Source organism: Quercus suber, unplaced genomic scaffold (genome assembly GCF_002906115.3).
Source record: "Quercus suber isolate HL8 unplaced genomic scaffold, Cork oak 2.0 scaffold_435, whole genome shotgun sequence".
Classification (NCBI taxonomy): Eukaryota; Viridiplantae; Streptophyta; class Magnoliopsida; order Fagales; family Fagaceae; genus Quercus; species Quercus suber.
The window spans coordinates 427,263-451,536 of NW_027069886.1; the positions used below are offsets into that span (position 1 = coordinate 427,263).

Here is a 24,274-nt window from a genome sequence, read left to right on the forward strand (position 1 = left end):
TTGGGGTTTGGATTTGCTGTGGTTAGGTTTTCCTAAATTGCTAATGGCAATTTTGGTTTCCTTCTATATAGGAGATCGCATTGGACGGACTGGACGCACTAGACTCAATGGACACCCAAGAGATAAATTAAACTGCAAATTTAGTACCGTATCTCAACAAAATGTGCAGTTGAGGTGTAACTTTAGACAAGGTACACCTCAACTATTAAAGGTTCACACGTCTTCAACGCCGTTGGAATTCCTATAGGTTGCAAAGGACGATTTGACAACTGTGGTGGTAGAAATAAGTTTCGACAATTTATTTCCCGGATGTAAACACACTTCCTAACCAATGCGTTTTCTTTTTTATAAGATTTCTTTCTCCTTTTGTGAGTTTAAAATTTATTTTTTTACTTTGGAAATATATTTTCTCATTTCATTTATGTTTTTGTTGTGTAGTTATATTAGCCATGAAGAATTGTAAGATGCAATCGTGACTCAAATCAAAGATGCTGATCAGTGATCATGATACTTATTTTTGGGTAATTACATGTTAATGTCACAGTGATGTAATTGAACTCTTTATTCATCCTTTATGTGCTTACAAATATGGTTCTCAAAAAAAAAATATATATATATATATATATATCTGCTTACTAATACTATCTACCATGTAATATAATTGACTTAAATGTGTTACTACAACTTTTGACAATTACAACATGGAAAATATATAGTTGAAGGAAGTTTTCCCTTTTGGCACATAATGACTAGTTCCATATTTATTTATGTTTCAGCAACATATAGTTCCATATTTATTTATGTTTCAGCAATTTGCATAATTTTACTACCACTATATGCAAGAAGAGCCACTCATCAAAATAATAAATAAATAACTTGCTCAGTAGAGCAAAAAATAGTACTATTCAAATAAATCCCATCAATGAATACAAAATATTCCCATATCATTTTGTAACTGGAGACATATGCTTTGTAGTGAAAAAGTCACATGCTTTTTAATGCTCCCAAATATTAATTGTTGAGGCACAATCCCAGAAACAATTTGGAGTTTGGATTTGCTGTGGTTAGGTTTTCCTAAATTACTAATGGCAATTTTTGTTTCCTCCTATACAGGAGATCGCACTGGACGCGCTAGATGCACTAGACACACTGGACACAATGGACACCTAAGAGATAAATTAAACTGTAAATTCAGTACTGTATCTCAACAAAATGTGCAACTGAGGTGTAACTTTAGACAAGGTACACCTCAACTATTAGAGGTTTACACGTGCCTCAACGCCGTTGGAATTCCTATAGGTTGCAAAGGACGATTTGACAACTGTGGTGGTAGAAATAGGTTTCCGACAATTTATTTTCCGGATGTAAACACACTCCCTAACCAGTGCTTTTCTTTTTTATGAGATTTATTTCTCTTTTTGTGAGTTTAAAATTTATTTTTTACTTTGGAATTAATTTTCTCATTTTGTTTATGTTTTTGTTGTGTAGTTATATTAGCCATGAAGAATTGTAAGATGCAAGCATGACTCAAAGCAAAGATTCTGATCAATGATCATGATACTTATTTTTGGGTAATTACATGTGAATGTCACAGTGAGGTAATTGAACCCTTTATTCATCCTTTATGTGCTTACTAATATGGTTCTCAAAAAAAAAATATATATATATATATATATATGTGTGTGTGTGTGTGTGCACGCGCGCGCGCTTACTATTACTATCTACCATGTGATATAATTGACTTAAATGTGTTACTACAACTTTTGACAATTACAACATGGAAGATATATAGCTAAAGGAAGTTTTCCCTTTTGGCACATAATGACTAGTTCCATATTTATTTATGTTTCCGCAACATATAGTTCCATATTTATTTATGTTTTAGCAATTTGCATAATTTGACTACCATTATATGCAAGAAGAGCCACTCATCAAAATAAAAAATAAATAAATAAATAAATAACTTGCTCAGTGGAGCAAAAAATAGTACATTTCAAATAAATCCCATCAAAGAATACAAAATATTCTCATATCATTTTGTAACTGGATACATATGCTTTGTAGTGAAAAAGTCACATGCTTCTTAATGCTCCCAAATATTAATTGTTGAGGCACATTCCCAAAAATAATTTGGGGTTTGGATTCGTTGTGGTTAAGTTTTCCTAAATTACTAATGGCAATTTTGGTTTCCTCCTATACAAGAGATCGCACTGGACGCAATGGACACCCAAGAGATAAATTAAACCGTAAATTCAGTATCGTATCTCAACAAAATGTGCAGTTGAGGTGTAACTTTAGACAAGGTACACCTCAACTATTAGAGGTTCACATGTGCTTCAACGCCGTTGGAATTCCTATAGGTTGCAAATGACGATTTGACAACTGTGGTGGTAGAAATAGGTTTCCGACAACTTACTTCCCGGATGTAAACACATTCCCTAACCAGTGCGTTTTCTTTTTTATGAGATTTCTTTCTCTTTTTGTGAGTTTAAAATTTATTTTTTACTTTGTAATTAATTTTCTCATTTTGTTTGGAATTAATTTTCTCATTTTGTTTATGTTTTTGTTGTGTAGTTATATTAGCCATGAAGAATTGTAAGATGCAGCCGTGACTCATGATACTTATTTTTGGGTAATTACATGTTAATGTCACAGTGATGTAATTGAACCCTTTATTCGTTTTTTATGTGATTACTAATATGGTTCTCAAAAATATAAATAAATAAATATATATATATATATGTGTGTGTTGTAAAATAGTGGAAGCTCAAATTACCAAGATTCATTGTGAAAATATTTTAGGCTTGTGAAAGATCTCCAAACTAACAATAGGAATGAAGAAAATTAATCCAAAAGAAAATAGACACAAAACACCAAGACTTACATGGTTCTACAATAGCCTACATCCATGGGCGACGACGATTTTGACAACCATGGTCTATACCAATATGTCTATATAGACCTCAGTGTTTAAAACTTTGTAGCAGAAAACATCGATGAAGTAAAAATGATTGCAAAGATGTTTGTATTTTTCCTATTTATTATTTGCTTCCCTGATTCAAACAGTGAAGAGAAGTTTAACTACTACAAGCTTGTCCTTCAGTGGCCAATTTCTGTTTGCAATGTGAGGCATAGCTGTTTACAACCTTCTTTAGAATTCATTGTGCATGGCCTATAGCCATTTTTCGCTCCCAACACTACAAAAAAAAAAATTATTTAGTACTTCGAAAAAAAATCGTTGCAATAACATCAGAGTCATTACAATAGTTTAACCGAAGTGTTGTAATAAAATTTGGGGTAATAGGATTGTACTACAAAAAATTTTGTTGCAATAAGCTTTAAATATTTTAATAACAATTTTGATGTAATAATATATTTGTTCTTGCAATAAACAATTTACTACTTTGAATATCTTGTAGCAATAGGCTATTATTTCACGAATTTTATTGCAATATATTGCAAATAATTAACAAAAATAATTTGGGTCAAGTTATTGCAACAATATTTTTCATTGTAATGAATAATTGTTTAAATTTTTCATTACAATGGATTGTAAAATAATTGATATTAGATTATTGTAATAATATTTTCGTTACAACTTCATGATTGTCATTGCAATAGATTGTAAAATAATTGATATTTACTTATTGCAATAATATATATATATATATATATATATTTGTTGCAATAAGCTGTCACTTTGAAATTTTCATTGTAAAAGATTGCAAAATAATTATTATCAAGCTATTACAATGATTTTTTCAATTTAAGTTGTTGCAATATATATATATATATATATTCTTAATACAATTTTGTATTAAAGCCTCTATTGCAACAAAAAATTATAAGTCATTGTAACTAATTATTACTAATGTAATAATTTAACATTTTTAAGTTATTATTGCAATGAATTTTAATTTGTAGATATGATATTATGTCTAATTCCACTATACTAATTTTGTTGTATTAATATTTGATGTAATAGACTTATTTTGGTGTAATATAATTCTATAGTAACATACTATCCTAAAGTTGAACTGACAAAGAGCAAGGTAAGTTAATTAGTTGAAAATTAACTTCTATGTCTAAGAAAGTGTTCTATAATTTATTTGATTTTTTTTTTTTTTGGTTGAATTTGGTTTGTAGGTGAAGGATAGTATGAAAGATCTATGGGTGTACTGGCCAAGCTTTATCGTTCAAGATGATTTTGACTTCTGGTCTGAACAGTGGCTAAAACATGGCACATGCTCTGGTTTAGATCCACTACCATACTTCAAGTTGGCCATTAGAGCCACTATCAAAGCCAGAGAGCTCCTTGAATCACTAAATGGAATAGGTTTGAATCCTTGATCTTTCTTTGGCTATTAAGCTACAAGGATTTCTCCCTGATTTCATCAAAATAGGGGACACAAAATTGATTGATTTTAAGTTTATATAAAATAACTTCTTTTTTAGATTGTTATGTACTTGTATTTTGCAACTCGATCTCAGATCTTGTAAAGAGGTATGGTAAAGAAGGCACTCAAAGAGGGTTTATTATGAAGCTTTTGCAAATAGTAAGGAAAAGTAGACATAGTAAAACCCGAATCCGAACCTGATCCAGAATTTTTTTTTTTTTACCCGAATAAAAATAAGCCAACCCGCAGCCCACCTGTTTTTGCAAGACAATCCAACCCGACCCGTTTTTTTCAATTTTTTTTTTTCCTAAAAAATATTTAGACTACCTGCCAAGGTTCTAGGTGCATAGACATAAAGGCACAAAGCACTTCAGTAACTATGCCGGCACTATCTAACCATTTGGTAGTCATCAGTGGCAGTGGCCATGCCCCCATTTATTTATTTATTTATTTTTAAAGAGCTATTTAAAAGAAAAAGAAAAAATACAAAAGGAAAAAAGCATCTACAACTACATATCTACATTACTAAACATCTAACACTAAGTTAAACACTAAGTAGTAGGGTTAACTACTAAGACTAAGTTACTAACATTAAGTCTAACTAGCACAAAACAAAACTAAAGTAATGGAAAAAATCCAAAAAACCATATCATTAGTAAACTTTGAATTTGAAGTGTGTAAACTTAAAATATATATATATATATATTTTAAGTTTTGTGCCCCTTATAGTTTATCTCTCTCTCAAGTTGTAAATTTGTAATTAAAAGCATCCTAGCTGTGTGTTATTAATATGGAAAATTTTGTTATCATGACTATAAAGAATTTTAGTCATGCTCAAAACTATTGAAATTGGAAAAGTATAAAAGTTTTATGTTTTTTTGGTTTGTTTGTTTTATTTCAATGAACCAAAAAAAAAAAAAAAAAAAAGAGGATCCTAATTGCAATTTCATTCCTTGATTGATTTGATTCGTTCTATCTAAAAATGTGACATTTATTTTTATATTTTTATTCATTTTTATGTGAAAATACAACCTGACCCAACCGTTTGCCACTGCTTGCCATGTCTAGGAAAAAGGCATGTCTTTTGGGCCTAGTTACAGGCCTTCCATATCTGTAATCTTTTGTTGGTTCGAGGTTTGGGTCTTCCTGAATGAATTTAATGGGCTGGGCTCTTACATGCCTCAATAAATTTTCGAGTTGGACTCTAATTTCAATGGAGGAGAGTCATACCCATACATTATTTCTTTATTTTTACACGAACAAACATAGAGATAAACTAGGAATTGGGCAGAAGTTCAGGAGTAAAGAGCCCATGGAGTTGGGCAAAGGAAGACCATTTTGCAAGATTGTGGGCTGCGCAATTGAAGCCTTGATAGAGAGTCAAGAATTGAAGCCCGGATGACTATTTTCGATGTTAGCTAATGCCTAATGGCATTAATTTCCCAATCAGCACGAAGGAGAAGGAGGAATGTGCCTTATCATCAGGTACATCTATTACCTCCTTTGATTTATATTCGAGTAATACCGCAAAGACCCAAATAAACATTTTTTCACAACTTCTTGGAATGATAAATTGTTATGGGTGTATCACTAATATTATTTTATTGTCTACCATTGATATTGACAACTTGTCAATTTAGCAGCAATGCAAAAACCAAAATCAAAAACAAAAACAAAACAAAACATGTTTTATAACTTAAATCTCCCATGTGTAGCTCAGCCATTTTGGGACCTAATGCGAAAATTAAAATGAGATGTTTAATATATTTAAATATTTTAAATATTACTTAAATATTTTTTTTACTTAAAATCTATTATTCTCGCTTTTTTAAATGCAAAATTACTTATTACTAAATTTTTGTATTCAAGTTTCTCTAACATCTTTTTTTTTTTTTTCATTTTTTCTTTTTTTGAGAAAAACGTGTTTTATAACTTAAATCCCCCAATTGTGGCTCTATGCATTTTAGGGCCTAAGGCAAAAATTGAAATGAGATTTTTTATATATTTAAATATTACTTAAATAATTTTTTAACTTTAAATCTATTATTCTCTCTTTTTTAGATAAAAAATTACTTATTATTAAATTTTTGTATCCTCTTACATCTCTTTATCGATATATAATATGGCTAATTTACTCAATAAATTGGATTAAACAAGGCAATACAACAAGAAGGAATAACAAATAACACTATTAAGAAATCAAATACTACAAAATTATATGGAAATTTTATTTTTCCTGACTTAATTTTGATTATAAATTTATTTAGTAGTAATTAACTATATATTCATTTGATGCTCTTTTTTTTGGGGTTAAAAGTGTGTGTATATATACATATTATTAGATAACTAGGTATTTTTAATAAAGGCACAAACTGTGTAAAGCCGCACAACTAAACTAGTACTATCTTATAAATACAATATAAAATTTTTTCGAACTATTACTACTTTTATCTATATGAACAGTTTAAGGCATTTGTTATTGATCTACCCTCACAAGTCACAACATTTGTATTGTAAGCTGTAACTAGGCGTTTGTCTTGTGTAACTATACTAGTTTAGCCTAATATAGGCTCACAACATTTTTTTAGAACAAATTTCATAACTTTTAAGTTGTTATTATTGATTCTCATGCACGCTTATTAAACATCATCTTTTTGTCAACCATTTGCAATTAGTCACCTTAACAGTTGCGAAAAATATTGTGACTCTAAAGTTATTGAGTATGAATGCAAGTTGAATTCAATATCTAAAATATTTCCGTTAAAAATAAAAAGGAACATCATACCTTGAGAGTTGGGCAGCGAAGGCTCACTCAACAGCTCCAACCATCCAGGCAAACTAGGCTATCGTTGTTGTACCCAATTAGTATTTTCAGAATGCATTAAATAAGATTATTCTCCATTAGAATTACCATAATGAACGACACTATCAGCAGCCAATACTCCAGCTGATAAAGGAGAATCCACCAACCATCATATTCCTCACGCTGCAACCTTCAAAACCTTGCATTGCTGGTGAATAATTGGAATAGTACACAACCCCTGGAGGCGCCACAATTGTACCACTCTTGGACTTGTGTTTACATTTTTTTAAGCATAGGTCTTGATCCAATAACAATCGTTGATTTTGGATTTTTAATGTGAATGCCCATGTAGTGTTGTTGGACTGTAGTCTATAGTTTCCAACAAGACGCTCCAATTCTAAATGTTGATTTCGAACTTTTTATCTTAATAAAATAATAGCACCAAAAAACATTTTCTATAAAACTATCTCATTTTTTAATATTTGGTAGTAACTTTAAATGAGTTGAAAAACAGCCTCCTAACTTTTCTTATTTAGTTTGCTATGAGATAAAATTGTTTTTTAAAAAAATTTAATAAAAAACAATCTCTAAAAATAAGTCATATTTTTTATATTGACCAAAGATAATTTTCCTTTAACTTATCTTTTTTTATGCTATCAAATACTGAAAAACACGGAAAACTATATTTACACAAGATTTTCCATCGAAACAAATGAAGGCTAGATAATACATTATTTATGCCCCTATGGGGTAAACCTGATTACGATTTTACGTGGCAATTGATAATGATCATGTAGTTGACTTGAGTTCCTAAAATTATGGACTACAATTCTCTCATCAACCTTTGTGAGACCCAAGTTACTTATATATCTTCCTCAATTATTTGCGTTGTAACCTGTAAGCCTGTAACAGAAAAAACTGAAAATTTTGTTTAGCCTGCATTATGTCTCTCCTACACTTTCTATTATAACCATAGGAATATATAGATTTCAGAGTAGGAACAATTTTCTGAGTTGACTAAAGCGGAACAAAAAAATTACTGTGTCCAAGAGTATCACTGTTTTTTTTTTTTTTTTTGGTAAACCATGAACTAATATTAGATTAAAGAGAAACTAGTCTGTTACAAACAACATTTGCTCTATCATGAGCTAAAATACCATCCACCACAGGCGGAGGAGTCCAAAAGACAACAAAAGAGTGAAGGGAAGTAGCTCCCATTTTTGCCAATGCATCAGCGCATTGGTTGGCCTCGCGATAGGCATGGACCACCTGAGTATTAGTGAACGCCTTCAATAGGTTCCTGCAATCAGTTAGAAGGGGCTCCATTAGCAAGTTGCAAGTGTTGTTTTTTAATAGGAGAACCACACTTAAAGCATCAAGCTCAACTATGAGACTAGTAAGGTTCAACTCCTTAGCCAGCAGCAGCCCATCCCTTAATGCCCATAACTCAGCCTTGCAGCTGTTTGTTTGTCCTAGAGGTCTAGCAAATCCAGCAAGCCATTCACCTTCTTTGCCCCTGATCACGCCTCCACCTCCAGCCCTCGCTGGGTTCCCCAAAACTGATCCATCAGTATTAAGTTTAGCCCAACCCTCAGGTGGCTTCAACCAACCAACCGGTATCACAGCTTTATTCCTTCTCACTTTAGCATTAAAACTCATGGCATAGAATTCGGCACTCTCCTTAATACATTTCTTGAACCATAAGGGCTCCACCTTACCTGATTTGAAGACATAGTTGTTCCGATGCAGCCACAGATGCCAAACCCCCAATGGAAACAAAATTTTCCATGGAATTCCCATCACCAAGGAGCAGATCTCACTTCTACAGTTGGATTCAATCCACTTTCCCATATGTAAGTTAAATGTGTGCTTCATACTGTAGGGCACTTTCAGCTTCTGCCAGAATTCTTTCGCCACTTCGCAACCCCTCACAAGGTGCTCCACCGATTCCATCTCCTTATTACACAGACTGCAGATGGAGAGTATCACTGTTACGAAGAGTAAAAAAGTATAGATAAGTTTTCCATTTTTTATTGAAAGGTTTTGAAATAAAATTTCTAAAACTGAGACTTCATTTTCCCCCCTATAGCTGCAATCATTCAAATATCTGAAAGAAAAATTACCAACAAATTTCTTTAAAGAAAAAACTAGATTCTGACTCACCAATGGATCTGAAGTTTCCTCCTCTCCAAACGTAGTTGAGATTTCTATGAATTTTGTGCTAAAACCATCCTTGTTGGCCATGTCCTCCCAAACCAACCAGTTCTACCATCTTGCCTCTCCTTTAATTTGCTTTCTGCAGTGGCTTACTTGGATCTCGCTCCAACAAGGAAAGGGCAGGGCTCTTGAGCAGATGCTGTTTAGACCAGGTAAACTGTGAAAATGAAGAGTTTTTAGACTAAAAGTTATTTCAACTTTTATTTCATTTTCTTCATTGAACAAATCATCTCCTATTATCCCTTGCATTTTAGAAGAAGCTATTGTAATTTTTTGAAGGCGTGGAGCATAAACAAGCCATGTTGCGCACAAGAAATCAGACCTCCAAATCACCAGCTCAAGAAGGCTATGAAAACAATCATTTGGACTAATTGTAAAACCCCTTTTGTAAGGGATTGTATCAGGTGCCTCCTCTTTTACAACATATCCAAAACTGTGCAAGTTACAAAACATTATTTCCAGCTTCACTAGATGCTGCATTGTTGTCATAGAAGAAAATGTATTAGTTCGAAAAATTCAAAACTAGAGCAAGGGTTGAGTGACAATTTTTTTATGCTTTGCTGCAATGCTGGTGACTTTAATACTTTTGTAAGGGATTGTATCAGGTGCCTCCTCTTTTACAACATATCCAAAACTGTGCAAGTTACAAAACATTATTTCCAGCTTCACTAGATGCTGCATTGTTGTCATAGAAGAAAATGTATTAGTTCGAAAAATTCAAAACTAGAGCAAGGGTTGAGTGACAATTTTTTTATGCTTTGCTGCAATGCTGGTGACTTTAATATTGCTTCTGCACCTATGGCTGAATGTATTGTGATCCTTATGTCTTCCAAGTCCTCCAAGCGCCCCAACTCCTCTAACAAGAAACCTTCATGATAATATACAACTGCAGAAGGCCTGAACTCCTCTGTTACCATACTAAACACTTGCAAACGCGAAAGACTTGATATCACTTCCAAAGGGATATCTCAAAGAAGTCTTGTATAATCTAATAGCAAAAATTTCAACTTTTTGGGTTTCTTGAGCTCTTATTGTGACTCCATTATGAGAGTTTCTGACAGATTAAAGATCGTTTAAGTTGAATAATTTGCCAATAGACTTGGGTAAACTTGTTATGCAACGATTACCTGACAAATCTAAAACTTTCAGGGCACACATGTAATGAAAGAATTCATTTGAGAATGTCTTCAACATAGTATCCCTGACAAGAATGTCACGGATCACGTCGTGCATCCTAATAAATTCCTCAGATTCATCACTCTCCAACAAACATGAGAGCTTCAAACTTCCAATAATAAATTCTCCTAGATTTGGACGCACCATGTATATCTTCATGTTCATCTAATACTAAAAGCCCTTCTCCAATCCAAAGTTTGATCAGTTCATCCTTTCTGATATTATAGTCTTCTGGGAATACGGAGCAGTAAAGAAAACAATCTTTGACCCTGACACTAGGCAAGCTATCATAGCTAAATTTGAGAACAGGAAATACATGATCCCCTGTACCTGAAAATTCTGATGGATAACTTTGTAATACACTTATTGCATGGTCCCATTCCTCAGGATTCTTCCTGCTACAGTGCTACGCATGGCTCGCCCGATAGTGATAAGTGCAAGGGGCAAACCTTCACACTCTTCCATAACAACTTGGGCAAGCTTTGGCATATCTTGATGAGATTTTAGAATTTCTCCACCCACCTTCATTTGAAACAAATTAATTGCTTCCTCTCGTGCTAAACACGCCACTTTTATCCTTCTTTGAGCTTCCATTAGGCCACACACGTCCCTTGATCGACTTGTAAATACTACTTTGGACTCATTTGATGATCTGGAGGAGGAATACCAATATTCACAAGATCAATTCGCTCCCATATTTCATCAATCATCAGCATAAACTTCTTTGTTCTCAATACCCTTAAAAATCTCTGTAGCTCTCTGTTCCTCACTTTTACGAGCCCATATATGATCAGCAATCTCTAATTTGTTTTAGAATGACTTCTTGGGTCTTTTCCATATTCACTTCCTTGGAAGCTACCACCCAAATTACTACATCAAAATTGTGGCTTCGGATGAGGAGCTCATTATTAATCTTCTTCAAGAGGGTAGTCTTCCCTACACGCCCTATTCCACATAATCCAATACTACTGACATCTATGTCCTCAAGACAACTCCAAACCTCTTCAAGCAATGAGTCCAATCCCACGCTATCATTCTCCATAGGCATCTCATCAACTGAAGCACGTAGCAACTGGTAAGAAACAACGTCAAAATTTGCATCTGTTATTGCTTGTGACTCTTCATGGATATGGGTAAAAATTGCCACCCCTACTTGTGACACTGCAATGAGCCTCTTACTTATTTTCTTTCCAAGCCTGTAGCTGGAGTAGCAATTCCTAGGAAAGCGACTGAGAAAACCCTTCTTCTGTAATTCGAGATCGCCTTTTTGCAGGATAAATTCCACCTCCCTGTACAAGTCATGTACCCTTTGCAGCCAGCCATTCACTTGGACTGTCGGTGTCATTCGTTGCTGCTCTGCACATTCCACTCTTCTCGTTACTTCTAGGCTCAAGTTCTTGAGTTCAACTGTTTGGTTGTCTTTGTTATGCCACCAATATCAATCCTCAAAAGCATAAGTTCACACCTAGAGCAAGAAAATGCATTTTTCTAGGATATCCTTTCAATATCAAAGGATATATGCCCTTTGATCTTGATTCTCATTCCGTTTTCATCTCTAGGGATGTAGTGTTTTATGAGACCAATTTTCCTTTCTCCTCGGGTACATCTCCCCAGTCCACTGATCTAATTCCTTTACCTGTTATTCCAACTGCCCCTTCCTCAAATTTTCTTGATTTTCCTTTATCCACTCCTACTTCATCATCTTCAACTCTTTCTGATGATACTTTTGTCCAAATTCATCATGATTTTGATTAGGATATTCAGTATTTTCCTGCTGCTGCTGATGTTCCATTGCCTGCATCTGATGCACCTAATTCTCTTTCTACTACATCTGATCAGCCCTCTGTTGTCCCTAGGAGGTCCACAAGACTTTCTAGGCCATCCTCATACCTTGAGGCCTATCATTGTAACCAGGTAACATCAGCTCCCATTCCAGTTCACTCCAATTCAACTTCAGGTACATCTCACCCTCTTCATGCTTATATCTCTTATGATAACCTTTCTCCTACATACAAAACCTTTTGTTGTTCCATTTCCTCAATCACAGAACCCACTTACTATCACCAAGCAATTGGCAATCCCAAATGGCAAGAGGCCATGGATGCTAAGATCAAAGCATTGGAAGTTAAAAATACTTGGACACTCACTTCCCTCCCACCTGGTAAGAAACCTATAAGTCGTAAATGGGTGTATAAAGTGAAGTGCAAGTCTGATGGCTCAGTTAAGAGGTATAAGGCCAGATTGGTTGCTAAGAGTTTTACCTAGAAGGAGGGGTTGGATTACATTGATACTTTCTCTCTTGTGGCCAAGATGGTTTTTGTCAAATGTGTGCTTGCTATTGCTGCTGTGAAAGGCTGGTTTCTCAACCAACTTGATGCCAATAATGCATTTCTCCATGGAGATTTGCATGAGGAAGTCTACATGTCTCTTCCACCAGGCTTTCACAGCAAGGGGGAGCAGTCACAACAAGTGATTTGCAAGCTCAACAAGTCACTCTGTGGTCTTAAACAGGCATCTAGAATGTGGTTCCCCAAATTTTCTGCTGCCTTAATTGGTTTTGATTTTGTTCAGTCTAAGGCAGATTACTCCTTATTCACTAGATAACAAGGTGAGTCTTTCATTGTGCTATTAGTTTATGTTGATGATGTCCTAATTGCAAGCAATGATAAGAAGCAGGTTGAGGAATTTAAGGTCTTATTAGATCAGAAATTTAAGTTGAAGGATTTAGGGGAATTGAAATACTTTCTTGGTTTGGAGGTGGCTAGAAAGCAAAGGGAATTTCCTTATGTCAAAGAAAATATGCTCTAGAGATATTAGAGGATGCTGGTTTACTTGGATGCAAGCCTGCTAAAGTTCTTATGGATCATACCTTGAAACTCAGCAAGTATGAGGGTGAGTTGCTTGATGATCCAACTTAGTATAGAAGGCTTGTAGGGAGATTGCTTTATTTGACCATCACCAGACCTGACATCACTTTTGCAGTGCACAGGTTGAGCCAATTAATGGCAAAGCCAAGGAAGCCTCATTATACAACTGCTCTAAAGGTTTTGCATTACCTTAAGAATGAACCAGGGAAAGGTGTTTTCTTCTCTACAAGCTCAAAACTTCATGCCAAAGGGTTCAGTGATTCAAATTGGGCATCTTGTCTAGATACAAGGAGGTTAGTAATAGGGTACTGCATCTTTATTGGGGATTCATTAGTCTCTTGGAAGTCAAAGAAGCAGTCCACTATATCAAGATCTTCAATTGAGGCAGAATATAGGGCTATGGCTATGTCAACTTGTAAAATTGTGTGAATTCTTTACTTGTTGGGAGACTTACAGGTTAGGCATGATAGAGAAGCATTGTTATTTTATGACAGCCAATCAGCTCTGCATATATGATCCAATCCAGTGTTTCATGAAAGGACCAAGCATATAGAGATTGATTGCCACATTGTGAGAGATAAAGTTCTAACTAAAGTGATCAAATTGGATCATGTGAGAACACACTATCAATTGGCAGACTTGTTAACTAAAGCTTTGAGTTACAAACAGTTTTCTGAATTGATGTCCAAAATGGGACTGATCAATATATATCCTTCCTCAGTCCATCTTGAGGGAGAGTATCAAAGGCAAAAGAGTGCAGCAAGTCAAGCTGCTACACCAGACCAGCTCAGACAGTCACACAATGCAGCAGCTAGTGCAGGAGCAAGTGGTGCAGAACTTGAAGGATCTATTATGAAGGGTTAACAGCTAAGTCATCAAGGGATCAAGCCTCGAGCTACAGAGATGCTATAGAGATAAAGGAGTCCAAGATGAATCCAAGTCTGTCTAATTGACAATGTAGTTTAACTGATATTTGTGTAGTAAACGATCTATAGCTTTTGTAAATAGAGTTAGTTTAGTCAAGCACATGTCATAGTTTGTTAGATTTGTTAATTACTGTTCACACGTGTATGAGTTTGTTAAGTTAGTTACAGAGTTGAACATTTGCTTAACCTCTTAGCTTGTATGTATTGGGATTTTATTCAATGAATGAAGCTGAGCAAATCAGTTTTCACCAAATTAATTTTTTTCATATACATTGCATGCTTGCTTGTGAAACTCCCTAACCAAGAGGCAACGTATGTGATATGTCCGTTTGGATACAGCTGAAAACTAAAATTGAAAACTGAAAAATACAGTAGCAAAATAATTTTTAAATGTGTAAATAGTACCATGAGACTCATTTTTAATAAAAAAGTTATTAAAAAGTGAAATTTGTGACTCTGTAAACAGTGCACGAATACACTGTTTACGGTTGAAAAAGTCAGCCTTTACGGCTGAAAGCCAAAAAAAAAAAAAAAAAATGGCTGAACCGCGTTTTGCGCCAGACATGGACGCAAAATGCGCAAGCCAAACGAGCAAGTATAGCCACGAAAATAAAAAATGAACATGTGAGAGAAACATTGCATTCATATTGCAAAATGCAAAGATAATTTTCCATGTTAGATAGACCAACTCGGGGTTAAATGATCTCACAATAAGCAACCCTCACAATATTGTAGACGCTAAAGTCTAAATCATGAGTGAATAAAGGAAATAAAATGCCCACTTCATCAACAATAACACAATAGGGAAAACATTGTAAATACTGAGAGAGGATGAAATATAGAGAGACCCAATGATTTGAAATCCATGAACCTAGTAAAAAGAATAACGTTTAAAATATAAATATAAAAATAAAAAATCCAATCAAAATCAGTTTATGTCAAAGTGAAGTTAACAAATTTATACTGAATTGTTTAAATTGACTTAAGATTAAGACTAAAAAGAATGATTTTGTGAAAATACATGTGCTATACATATATGTGCATATATATATATATATGAATGAGATGCAATATATATTTTATTGGACTTGAACTCAAATTCGCAATTTAATGACATTCTATCTTTAACTCAAGCTTCTCCTCCAAATTGTAAATATGCTTGCTCGTGAAAACTGAAAACCCCTAACCGAGTGGCAACGTAAGCAATGGTAATTACATTCAATAGTATATTCAAATTTACAAAATTTTAATAAGATCACAAGTTTTTTGTGAATATAGGATTACAAAATACTTGTAATTCTTATATCTATTTATTTATTTGATTTGTTTGAGTTATTTGAATTTTTTTTTTTTTTGGATGTATATTTTAACAAATCTCTTGTTTGATTTTTTTTTTTTTTTTATATCCTTCATACTTGCAAAATTTTAGGACAATTAGAGATTAATAAGTATCTAATCTATTAAAATATTTAGATTTCAATTTTTTTGTATAAATTATAAATGAAATATGCATTTATTGATAGAATAGCCATAATATCCAATAAAAATAAAATTAAACATGGATTCAAATCCTCTAGATTTTCTAGGATACTCTAACAATAGATTTCCTTAAATCTTAACCACTCTTTTATGATTTAAAAATCTAAATTTTATCATGTCAGCATTCTACTAACAGTATTCTTAAAATAATAAAATAATGTTGCAAATAAAACAATTCAGATTATTGTTAGAAGAATGACGACATAGCAAAATTCAAACCATTAAATCATTAAAGAATGGTTAAGATTTAAGAAAATCTATTTGGTAGAATACCCTAAAAAATATAGAGGATCTAAATCCAATTAAACATGGGTGTTAAAATAATAAAAATGTATAATCTAACAGTTGGATTTCACATACATTTTAATTGAAAATTATTTTATTTGTTTGAATTTGAAACATTATGGGAAATACTGAAAATATTAAAGAAACTTTTGGAAAATTGACGCCTTCTCTTATTTGGTATTCTTTTTGTAGAAAAATAAAATGACTGCTTTTATTAAAAATCACTACTTAAACTCAATAAACACCAAATAAAAGAAGAAATAACTAAAAGGAAAAACATTATTCTAGCGGTGTTTTTCTTTTTTGGGTTCTAAAAACTAAACTTTTTCAAAGTTTCATTTTTTTCAGAGGCTACCGAGTTAGCTAGTCTTTCTTTTTTAGGAGTTAACTCTTACATTTTTGGGGATTCACTCTTAATTTGGGGTGTCTAATATTTAAAAATACATGATAATTTTAAAAAAATAAATAAGGGGACCCTTTATCGTGTTAGATGGATGGTAATTTTTAGAAAAATATTAAGGATAAAATGAAAAATTAGAATTAAAATTAATATAAATAATAATAATAATAATAATAATAATAATAATAATAATAAAAACCCAAACCTGTCCCACTTGAAATCGAGGAAGTGACACAAAAGCTTTGGAGGGGTAAGATAGATACATATATAGTTAGTAATATATAGTATGAAATACGTTTGTGCTCCATTCCGATCAAAATTTAAACAATCTTTGTAAAAAAAAAAAAAAGGCGTAAAAAAGGAAAAATGAAAAAACCATGTCGTGTTAGGTAGATGATAGTATATAGTTAGTAATTTTTAGAAAATATTAAGTGTAGGGTCTGTTTTTGTAGCCCAAACCCAAAAGATTTGGATTATGAGCCCAATGAACCCAGAACAATGAATTTGTAGAGAGCTGGCGAAAGAACTAGGCTAATTGTAAACTAAACAATAGTTAACTATGGTATTAAAGAATGAACTGACATAAAAACACACTTCCAAGCTTTTCAAATTGATGTCCGAGGAGATATATTATTGAATGAAAGATGAGTACAATTCTTAGAGCTACCGTCAACTTCCATTTTCTTCTTCCTTTTTCTCCCCCCCTCTTTATCAGAGGCTTTTTTCCTTTATATAGCATCATTCCTCATCATCTTCATCGTCCACTTGTTCTTCATCTAAGTGTCCACTTGAGTATATATCACGTCAGATCTCCTCTTTAGCTCTTTGTGAGTGGTAGTAGCTAAGATGACACTGTTCAAGGGTCTTCTTCACATTAATGCGGCCAGAAAAGCAGATGCAGTACATTTAATGTGGTGATGGCAGCTTTTTCTTTTAGATATTTCTCTATTCTTCTCATCTCCAGGCATGCCCAAAGCTTATCCTTATCACTGAAATCATTAGGAAGATCACTCGAACCCTCCAGATATTTGCTTAACCAAGAATCTTTGCATCCTAGGAGAACGACCTCTTCGGACCACTGGTGTTCTCTTCGGACTGTTCCCCTTCATTTCCAGATATCTTTCTTTCATACGGACTTCTTATCAATAGCTTTCACCTCTTCGGACATACAGTAACCTTCAAATAGGGTCTTAGGCCCAATACATAAGTTTGGGCTTCCACCCCCCACATTAAGGATAAAAATGAAAAACAAAATTAAAAAATTAACCCAAACCTGTGTTAGGTAGATGATAGCTAGGATATAGTTAGTAATTTTTAGAAAATATTAGGATCAAAATAAATAAATAAAATTATAAAAAATAAACCCAAACCTGTCCCACTTGAAATGGAGGAAGTGAAATAAAAATTTTGGATGGGTCAAGATAGATCCATAGTTAGTAATGTATGGGACGAAATATGTATGGAATGAAATACGTTTTGTTTCATTTTGATCAAAATTTAATCAATCTTTGTAAAATAGGCATAAAAAAGGGAAATGGAAATAAAGCCGAAAATAGATGTATCTACGCGTATGTTACGAATTGGAAGAAAAAATTTTGAGATTAAAAGAACATTTTTTTTTTTTTTTTTTTTTTTTTTTTTTGGTTTCCCACCGGTATCCGAACCCATGACTAATCCGGTTTCGCGGGTCCGGGTTAAGGTTTTAAACTCCTCCCAACGGGCTTGCAAAATTTTGAGATTAAAAGAACAGTAATATATGTTAAGCTGTTTTATTATATATTTTAATTTAGTAGTATACTTATATTATGTAATATAATTTTATATGATGCTAAAAAAAAATTTGACAAATTTGGTTTCAAAAAAAAAAAAAATCGACTAATTTAGAGTTTAATAAATTTAACACATATTTTTCGTCACATTTTAGCTGTTAAGTGAATGAAGAAGTTGATTTTTTTTCCCCCTTTTTATAATGAAGTAGACGATGTTTAATATATTCTTTCATGCACATAATTAGCCACAAAAAAAAAAAAAAAAAAATAGAGCGTATATATTTTCTTATGTTATTTTAATTTCTTATGATTTTAGTGTTAATCTAGTAAAGAGATTATAGGGGTAAAATTACTTTCCTCCCTCTATGTTTGGTGTAGTTTACAAATTTTCCCCCTATTTTTGAAACTAACAAATTTCTCATTTTATGTTTGGAAAATACGCAAATACCTCAAATCTATTACTTTTTTAGTTAAATCTAATGAAATCACAATAATTACAAATGCAATCCAATCGCGGCAAAGATTGGCGTGGATTGGTGGTGGGTTTGCCGTGGATTGTATATGGGTTTGCCATGGGTTGTATGGTGGGTTTACCATGGATTGTACGTGGGTTTGCCGTGGGTTCAGGTTTTTGCCGTGTTGTATGTGTTTTTTGTTGTGGGTATTGATTGGGTTTGGTGGTGAGTGGTTGTTCTGAGTTTGGGTTGGTTTGGTGGCGGTGCTGATTGGTTTTGGTGGTGGTTGTTTTGGGTTTGGGTTGTTGGTGGGTGGTTGAGAAAGAGAAACAGAGAGACAAAAATGAGAGAGAGGGCAAAGATAAAGAGAGAAGAAAGATAGATTTTTTTATATTATTTTAATGTCTTGTATGTAAAAATAAAATTTTAATATTTTTTTTTATAGTATTCTTTTAGAACACCCAAAGCTGGTGTTCTTGTAAAAGGCAAAGCCCCCCTACATTTCTCTCATACAGTGAGGCTTAAAAAGTGAGTGTTTGGCTATGTCTCTCCTCTGAGTAGTAAACTTTTTAGGCCAAAAATACTTGTTTCCCAATTTCCTTCTTTTCATGTTTCTTCTCCGCTGCTCCTCATTCTCAACCAACACTCAAAGAAGTGTTTGCTTATTACAAGCTTGCACTCCAGCAGTTCAGTGGCCCATTTCCATTTGCAATGTTCGGCCAAGTTGCTCCAAGGTTATTAGAGCATCCACAGTAGTGGAGCTAAAAATTTAGCTATTTGACACTATAAAAAGTTACTTTATCTATTTTACCTACACACATGCTACAACAATAGATCTATTTTAGCTTTCAACACAATAAAATAATATAAAAATCACAATAAAATAATATATCTATTACAATAAAATAATATATCTATTACACACGACCACTACACACAACCATCACAGCCACACACACAGCCACACACACAGCCACAACCACAACCACCACCACCACCACCACAGCCCACAACAAAGAAAAAAAAAATCAACCAAGCCCACACCCATCAAACCCACCAGGCAACACCCACACCCACCACCACGAAACCCACCCAAGCCACCACCACGAAACCCACCCAAGCCACCACCACGAACACATCAATCTACCCACAAACCCACCCACACAGACGCCGTATTAAACCCAACAACCCACTCATGAACCACACTGACCCACCACAACACACCAACCACACCACAACCCACCGATGCCGATGAACCCAACCAATGCTGACTATTCAACCACACCATAGCCCACAGCCCACTAATGCTAACGAACCCAACCACCTACAGACGTCGATCTACCCACACAACCACAACCATCACCACACCACAGCTCACAACAGGAAAAAAAATTTTAAAATAAAAATAAAGCAACCAAGTAAGGGTGAGATGGGTTGGCGGCGTGGGTCAACAGCGTAGGAGTGGGCTGGCAATAGTGAGAGGAAGTTGAGAGAGAGCTAAGAGAGTTGAGAGAGAGAGGTGAGAGTTGAGAGTTCTGAACTATAAAGAAAAGGAAAACAAAAGAAAAAAAAAACAAATAAATAATATTTTAATAGGAAGTGAGAATAAAATNTAGTTATATTTTTTGGTATCTTTTGTGAAACGTCTACGATTTGTAGGTGAAGGACATACTTGACAATCTGAGGACATACTGGCCAATGGCCATACTTAACTTTCTGGTCTGCAGAATAGGAGAAACACCGGAGATGTCTTCGTACAACTTCTCTTTTATATATATATATATATATTGCTTTTGTTTTTTCATTAATTTACCTACCACTTTGGTAATAGGGCTAATTTTTTTTTTTTTTTTTGGGGGTTTGGGGGTGGAAATTTATGAAATGCATCAAAATAGATAGTAATGGCTTGCAACAATAAATAAATGAATAGTTATTATTAATACATAATTTTCAAATTTTCATCTAAAATATTTGACTTCCTCATAATGGCATTTGTAATTATTTGTAACAAAGTATTTGCATTCAAAAAAAAAAAAAATGTAACACACATACACAACTTATAAAAAATAGTGATGTCAACAATTATTTTGAAATTTTACTAAAAAATTATGTTAGTAGCACGATTAGAAAAAACGCTGGAGTGTCACTACACCAAAATAAGTCTATTACATCAAGTGTTAATACAGTAAAATTAATATAGTAGTATTAAATATAATATCATATCTACAAATTAAAAATTGTTGCAATAATAACTTAAAAGCAATAAATTATTACATTAATAATAATTAGCTGCAATAACTTATAATTTTTAGTTGCAATAGAGGAATTAATACTAAATTGCAATAAGAAATTTTTATGCAATAACTTAAATTGAAGAAATTATAGTAATAACTTGATACCAATTATTTTGCAATTTATTACAATGGAAATTTCAAAGTGACAGCTTATTGCAACAATAATATTACTACAATGACTAAATATCAATTATTTTACAATCTATTGAAATGACAGACATGAAACTGCAACAAATATATTATTAAAATTATCTAATACCAATTATTTTACAATCTATTGTAATGAAAAATATGAAACAATTATCTAGTACAATAAAAATACCATTGCAATAACTTGATCTAAATTATTTTTGTCAATTATTTGCAATCTATTGCAATAAAATTTGTGAAATAATAAATTGTTTATTGCAACAACAAATATATTATTACATCAAAATTGTCATTAAAATATTTAAATTTGATTGCAATGAAATATTTTGTAACACAAACCTATTACCTCAAATTTTATTGCAATACTTAAACATCACAGAGAAAATACTCAGCCAAAATTCATTGTAAGTTGAAAATGAAATACCTTTGGTCGCTGTCTTCTTCCTCTCACTCTCATTCTCAGTTTCAAGTAACAAAGAGGGTAAGGATGATGACAAAGTTTCCCCCAACTATTTCTTTCTTGCCATACATTAGCCAATCCCTCTATGCAATGCCAGGCAATTGTGCTCCAAGAAGTTCAACCGTGATCTTCAAAGTTCATTCACAATCCATGGCCTTTGGCCATTCAATGCAACTGGACAAATGCTAGAATATTGCCATACAACAAAAGTATTAACAAATAGTAAACTATATTTATAGTTACTAAGTACTTTAATTAACTAAATTTTGTGTGTTCATTGATTATAATGTTATTTTTTGTAGGTCAATGTTATAAAGGATGACCTAGGTTCGAATGGCCTGGTTTCTACCAGGCAAAAGACATGGAGTTTTGGACTGCTCAATGGGAAAAGCACGACAGTTGCAGTGGAAAAAGTGTTGAGGATTATTTTCGATTTACCCTGGATTTAGCTTCTCAAGTCCAACAACCTCTAAAAGATGCAACTCAGTCAGCATTAAGTATGAATTTATTTTTATTTAAAAAAGTTAGCTACTATTCATGGTTGGATGTTCTTGTTGTTGCTTTTGTTTGGTTGTTGAATGTTCATGTTATTGCTTTGCCTTTTATTTGGTTGTTGATCGGTTGTATCATGTATGGCAAAGAGAATGATTTTTATTTATTTATTTAGGTAGCACCATGAAAACATGACATGTGTCCTTGGTTTGGATGTTGATTTCATTTGTAATTTTCATTTTTAATTCTCTCCTTGTTTTGTTTGATTTTATTTTCTCTATGGCTGAAAGTTCTTTCTCTTTGGTTTAGATTTTATTTTCTCTACAACTGAAAGTTCTTTCTTTTTGGTTTTATCTTTTAAATGTTTGGGTTTTGGATTTGTTGTAGTTAGGTTTTCCTAAATTACTAATGGCAATTTTGGTTTCCTCCTATACAGGAGATCGCACTGGACGCACTGGACGCGCTAGACGCAATAGACACCCAAGAGATAAATTAAATCGTAAATTCAGTACCGTATCTTAACAAAATGTGCAGCTGAGGTGTAACTTTAGACAAGGTACTCCTCAACTATTAGAGGTTCACAAGTGCTTCAACGCCATTGGAATTCCTATAGGTTGCAAAGGATGATTTGACAATTATGGTGGTAGAAATAGGTTTCCAAAAATTTATTTCCCTGATGTAAACACAACCCCTAACCAGTGCATTTTTTTTTATGAGATTTCTTTCTCTTTTTGTGAGTTTAAAATTTATTTTTTACTTTGGAATTAATTTTCTCATTTTGTTTATGTTTTTTTTGTGTAGTTATATTAGTCGTGAAGAATTGTAAGATGCAGTCGTGACTCAAATCAAAGATGTTGATCAATGATCATGATACTTATTTTTGGGTAATTACATGTTAATGTCACAATGATGTAATTGAACCCTTTATTCATCCTTTATGTGCTTACTAATATGGTTCTCAAATATATATATATATATATATATGTGTGTGTGTGTGTGCCCGCGCGCGAGCTTACTAATACTATCTACCATGTGATATAATTGACTTAAATGTGTTACTACAACTTTTGACAATTACAACATGGAAAATATATAGCTGAAGGAAGTTTTCTCTTTTGGCATACAATGGTGGTAGAAATAGGTTTCCAACAATTTATTTCCTGGATGTAAACAGACTCCCTAACCAATGCATTTTCTTTTTTATAAGATTTCTTTCTCTTTTTGTGAGTTTAAAATTTATTTTTTACTTTGAAATTAATTTTCTCATTTCATTTATGTTTTTGTTGTGTAGTTATATTAGCCATGAAGAATTGTAAGATGCAGTCGTGACTCAAATCAAAGATGCTGATCAGTGATCATGATACTTATTTTTGGGTAATTACATGTTAATGTCACAGTGATGCAATTGAACTCTTTATTCATCATTTATGTGCTTACTAATACTATCTACCATGTGATATAATTGACTTAAATGTGTTACTACAACTTTTGACAATTACAACATGGAAAATATATAGCTGAAGGAAGTTTTCCCTTTTGGCACACAATGACTAGTTCCATATTTATTTATCTTTCGGCAACATATAGTTCCATATTTATTTTTGTTTCAACAATTTGCATAACGTTACTACCATTATATGCAAGAAGAGCCACTCATCAAAATAGAAAATAAATAAATAAATAACTTGCTCAGCGGAGCAAAAAATAGTACTATTCAAATAAATTCCATCAAAGAATACAAAATATTTCCATATCATTTTGTAGCTGTATACATATGCTTTGTAGTGAAATGCTTCTTAATGCTCCCAAATGTTAATTGTTGAGGCACAATCCCAGAAACAATTCTGGAGTATAGGATGATGTTTGAGACCCACGAACTGAGAGAACAAGCTATTTAAAGGTTAAACTCAGAGTCCCTTAACTAAACACCCATTCTATCGAGGAGTTTAATTGAGAATTACTTCAAAGTGTTTATTCACCAAAAGACGTTGTTAGGTAATTTTCACTAAAATATTAGTATTTATCTATTGCTCTTACTATTGTT

General features: G+C 33.0%; 2 protein-coding genes and 1 long non-coding RNA gene across 3 annotated transcripts; 2 read left to right on the forward strand and 1 right to left on the reverse strand.

Annotated features, from left to right (window-relative positions):
• Window positions 1-8,300: 8,300 nt before the first annotated feature.
• Window positions 8,301-9,962, forward strand: LOC136062645 (uncharacterized). Its single transcript, XR_010624375.1, has 2 exons — window positions 8,301-9,569; window positions 9,697-9,962. It is a non-coding gene; the product is annotated as an uncharacterized LOC136062645 (long non-coding RNA).
• Window positions 9,963-10,479: 517 nt separating this feature from the next.
• On the reverse strand, window positions 10,480-11,938 carry LOC111988972 (probable disease resistance protein At5g43740). The gene is given in 6 exon segments (XM_065761934.1): window positions 10,480-10,722; window positions 10,724-10,996; window positions 10,999-11,246; window positions 11,249-11,333; window positions 11,335-11,403; window positions 11,405-11,938. Coding segments are annotated over 6 exon segments (1,452 nt in total).
• A 1,657-nt stretch (window positions 11,939-13,595) lies between these two features.
• On the forward strand, window positions 13,596-14,324 carry LOC136062634 (uncharacterized mitochondrial protein AtMg00810-like). The gene is made up of 2 exons (XM_065761935.1): window positions 13,596-13,875; window positions 14,098-14,324. The coding sequence occupies exons 1-2, from the start codon at window positions 13,596-13,598 to the stop codon at window positions 14,322-14,324; spliced, it is 507 nt and encodes a 168-aa protein (XP_065618007.1).
• The last annotated feature ends 9,950 nt before the right edge of the window (window positions 14,325-24,274 follow it).

What these genes read in the sequence shown, in the direction of transcription:
- LOC136062634 (XM_065761935.1), top strand. Translation starts at nt 13,596, where the DNA reads ATGGCAAAGCCAAGGAAGCCTCATTATACAACTGCTCTAAAGGTTTTG. An exon ending in GGCTATGGCTATGTCAACTT is followed by an intron (nt 13,876 to 14,097) that starts GTAAAATTGTGT and finishes ATCAATTGGCAG; the next exon opens with ACTTGTTAACTAAAGCTTTG.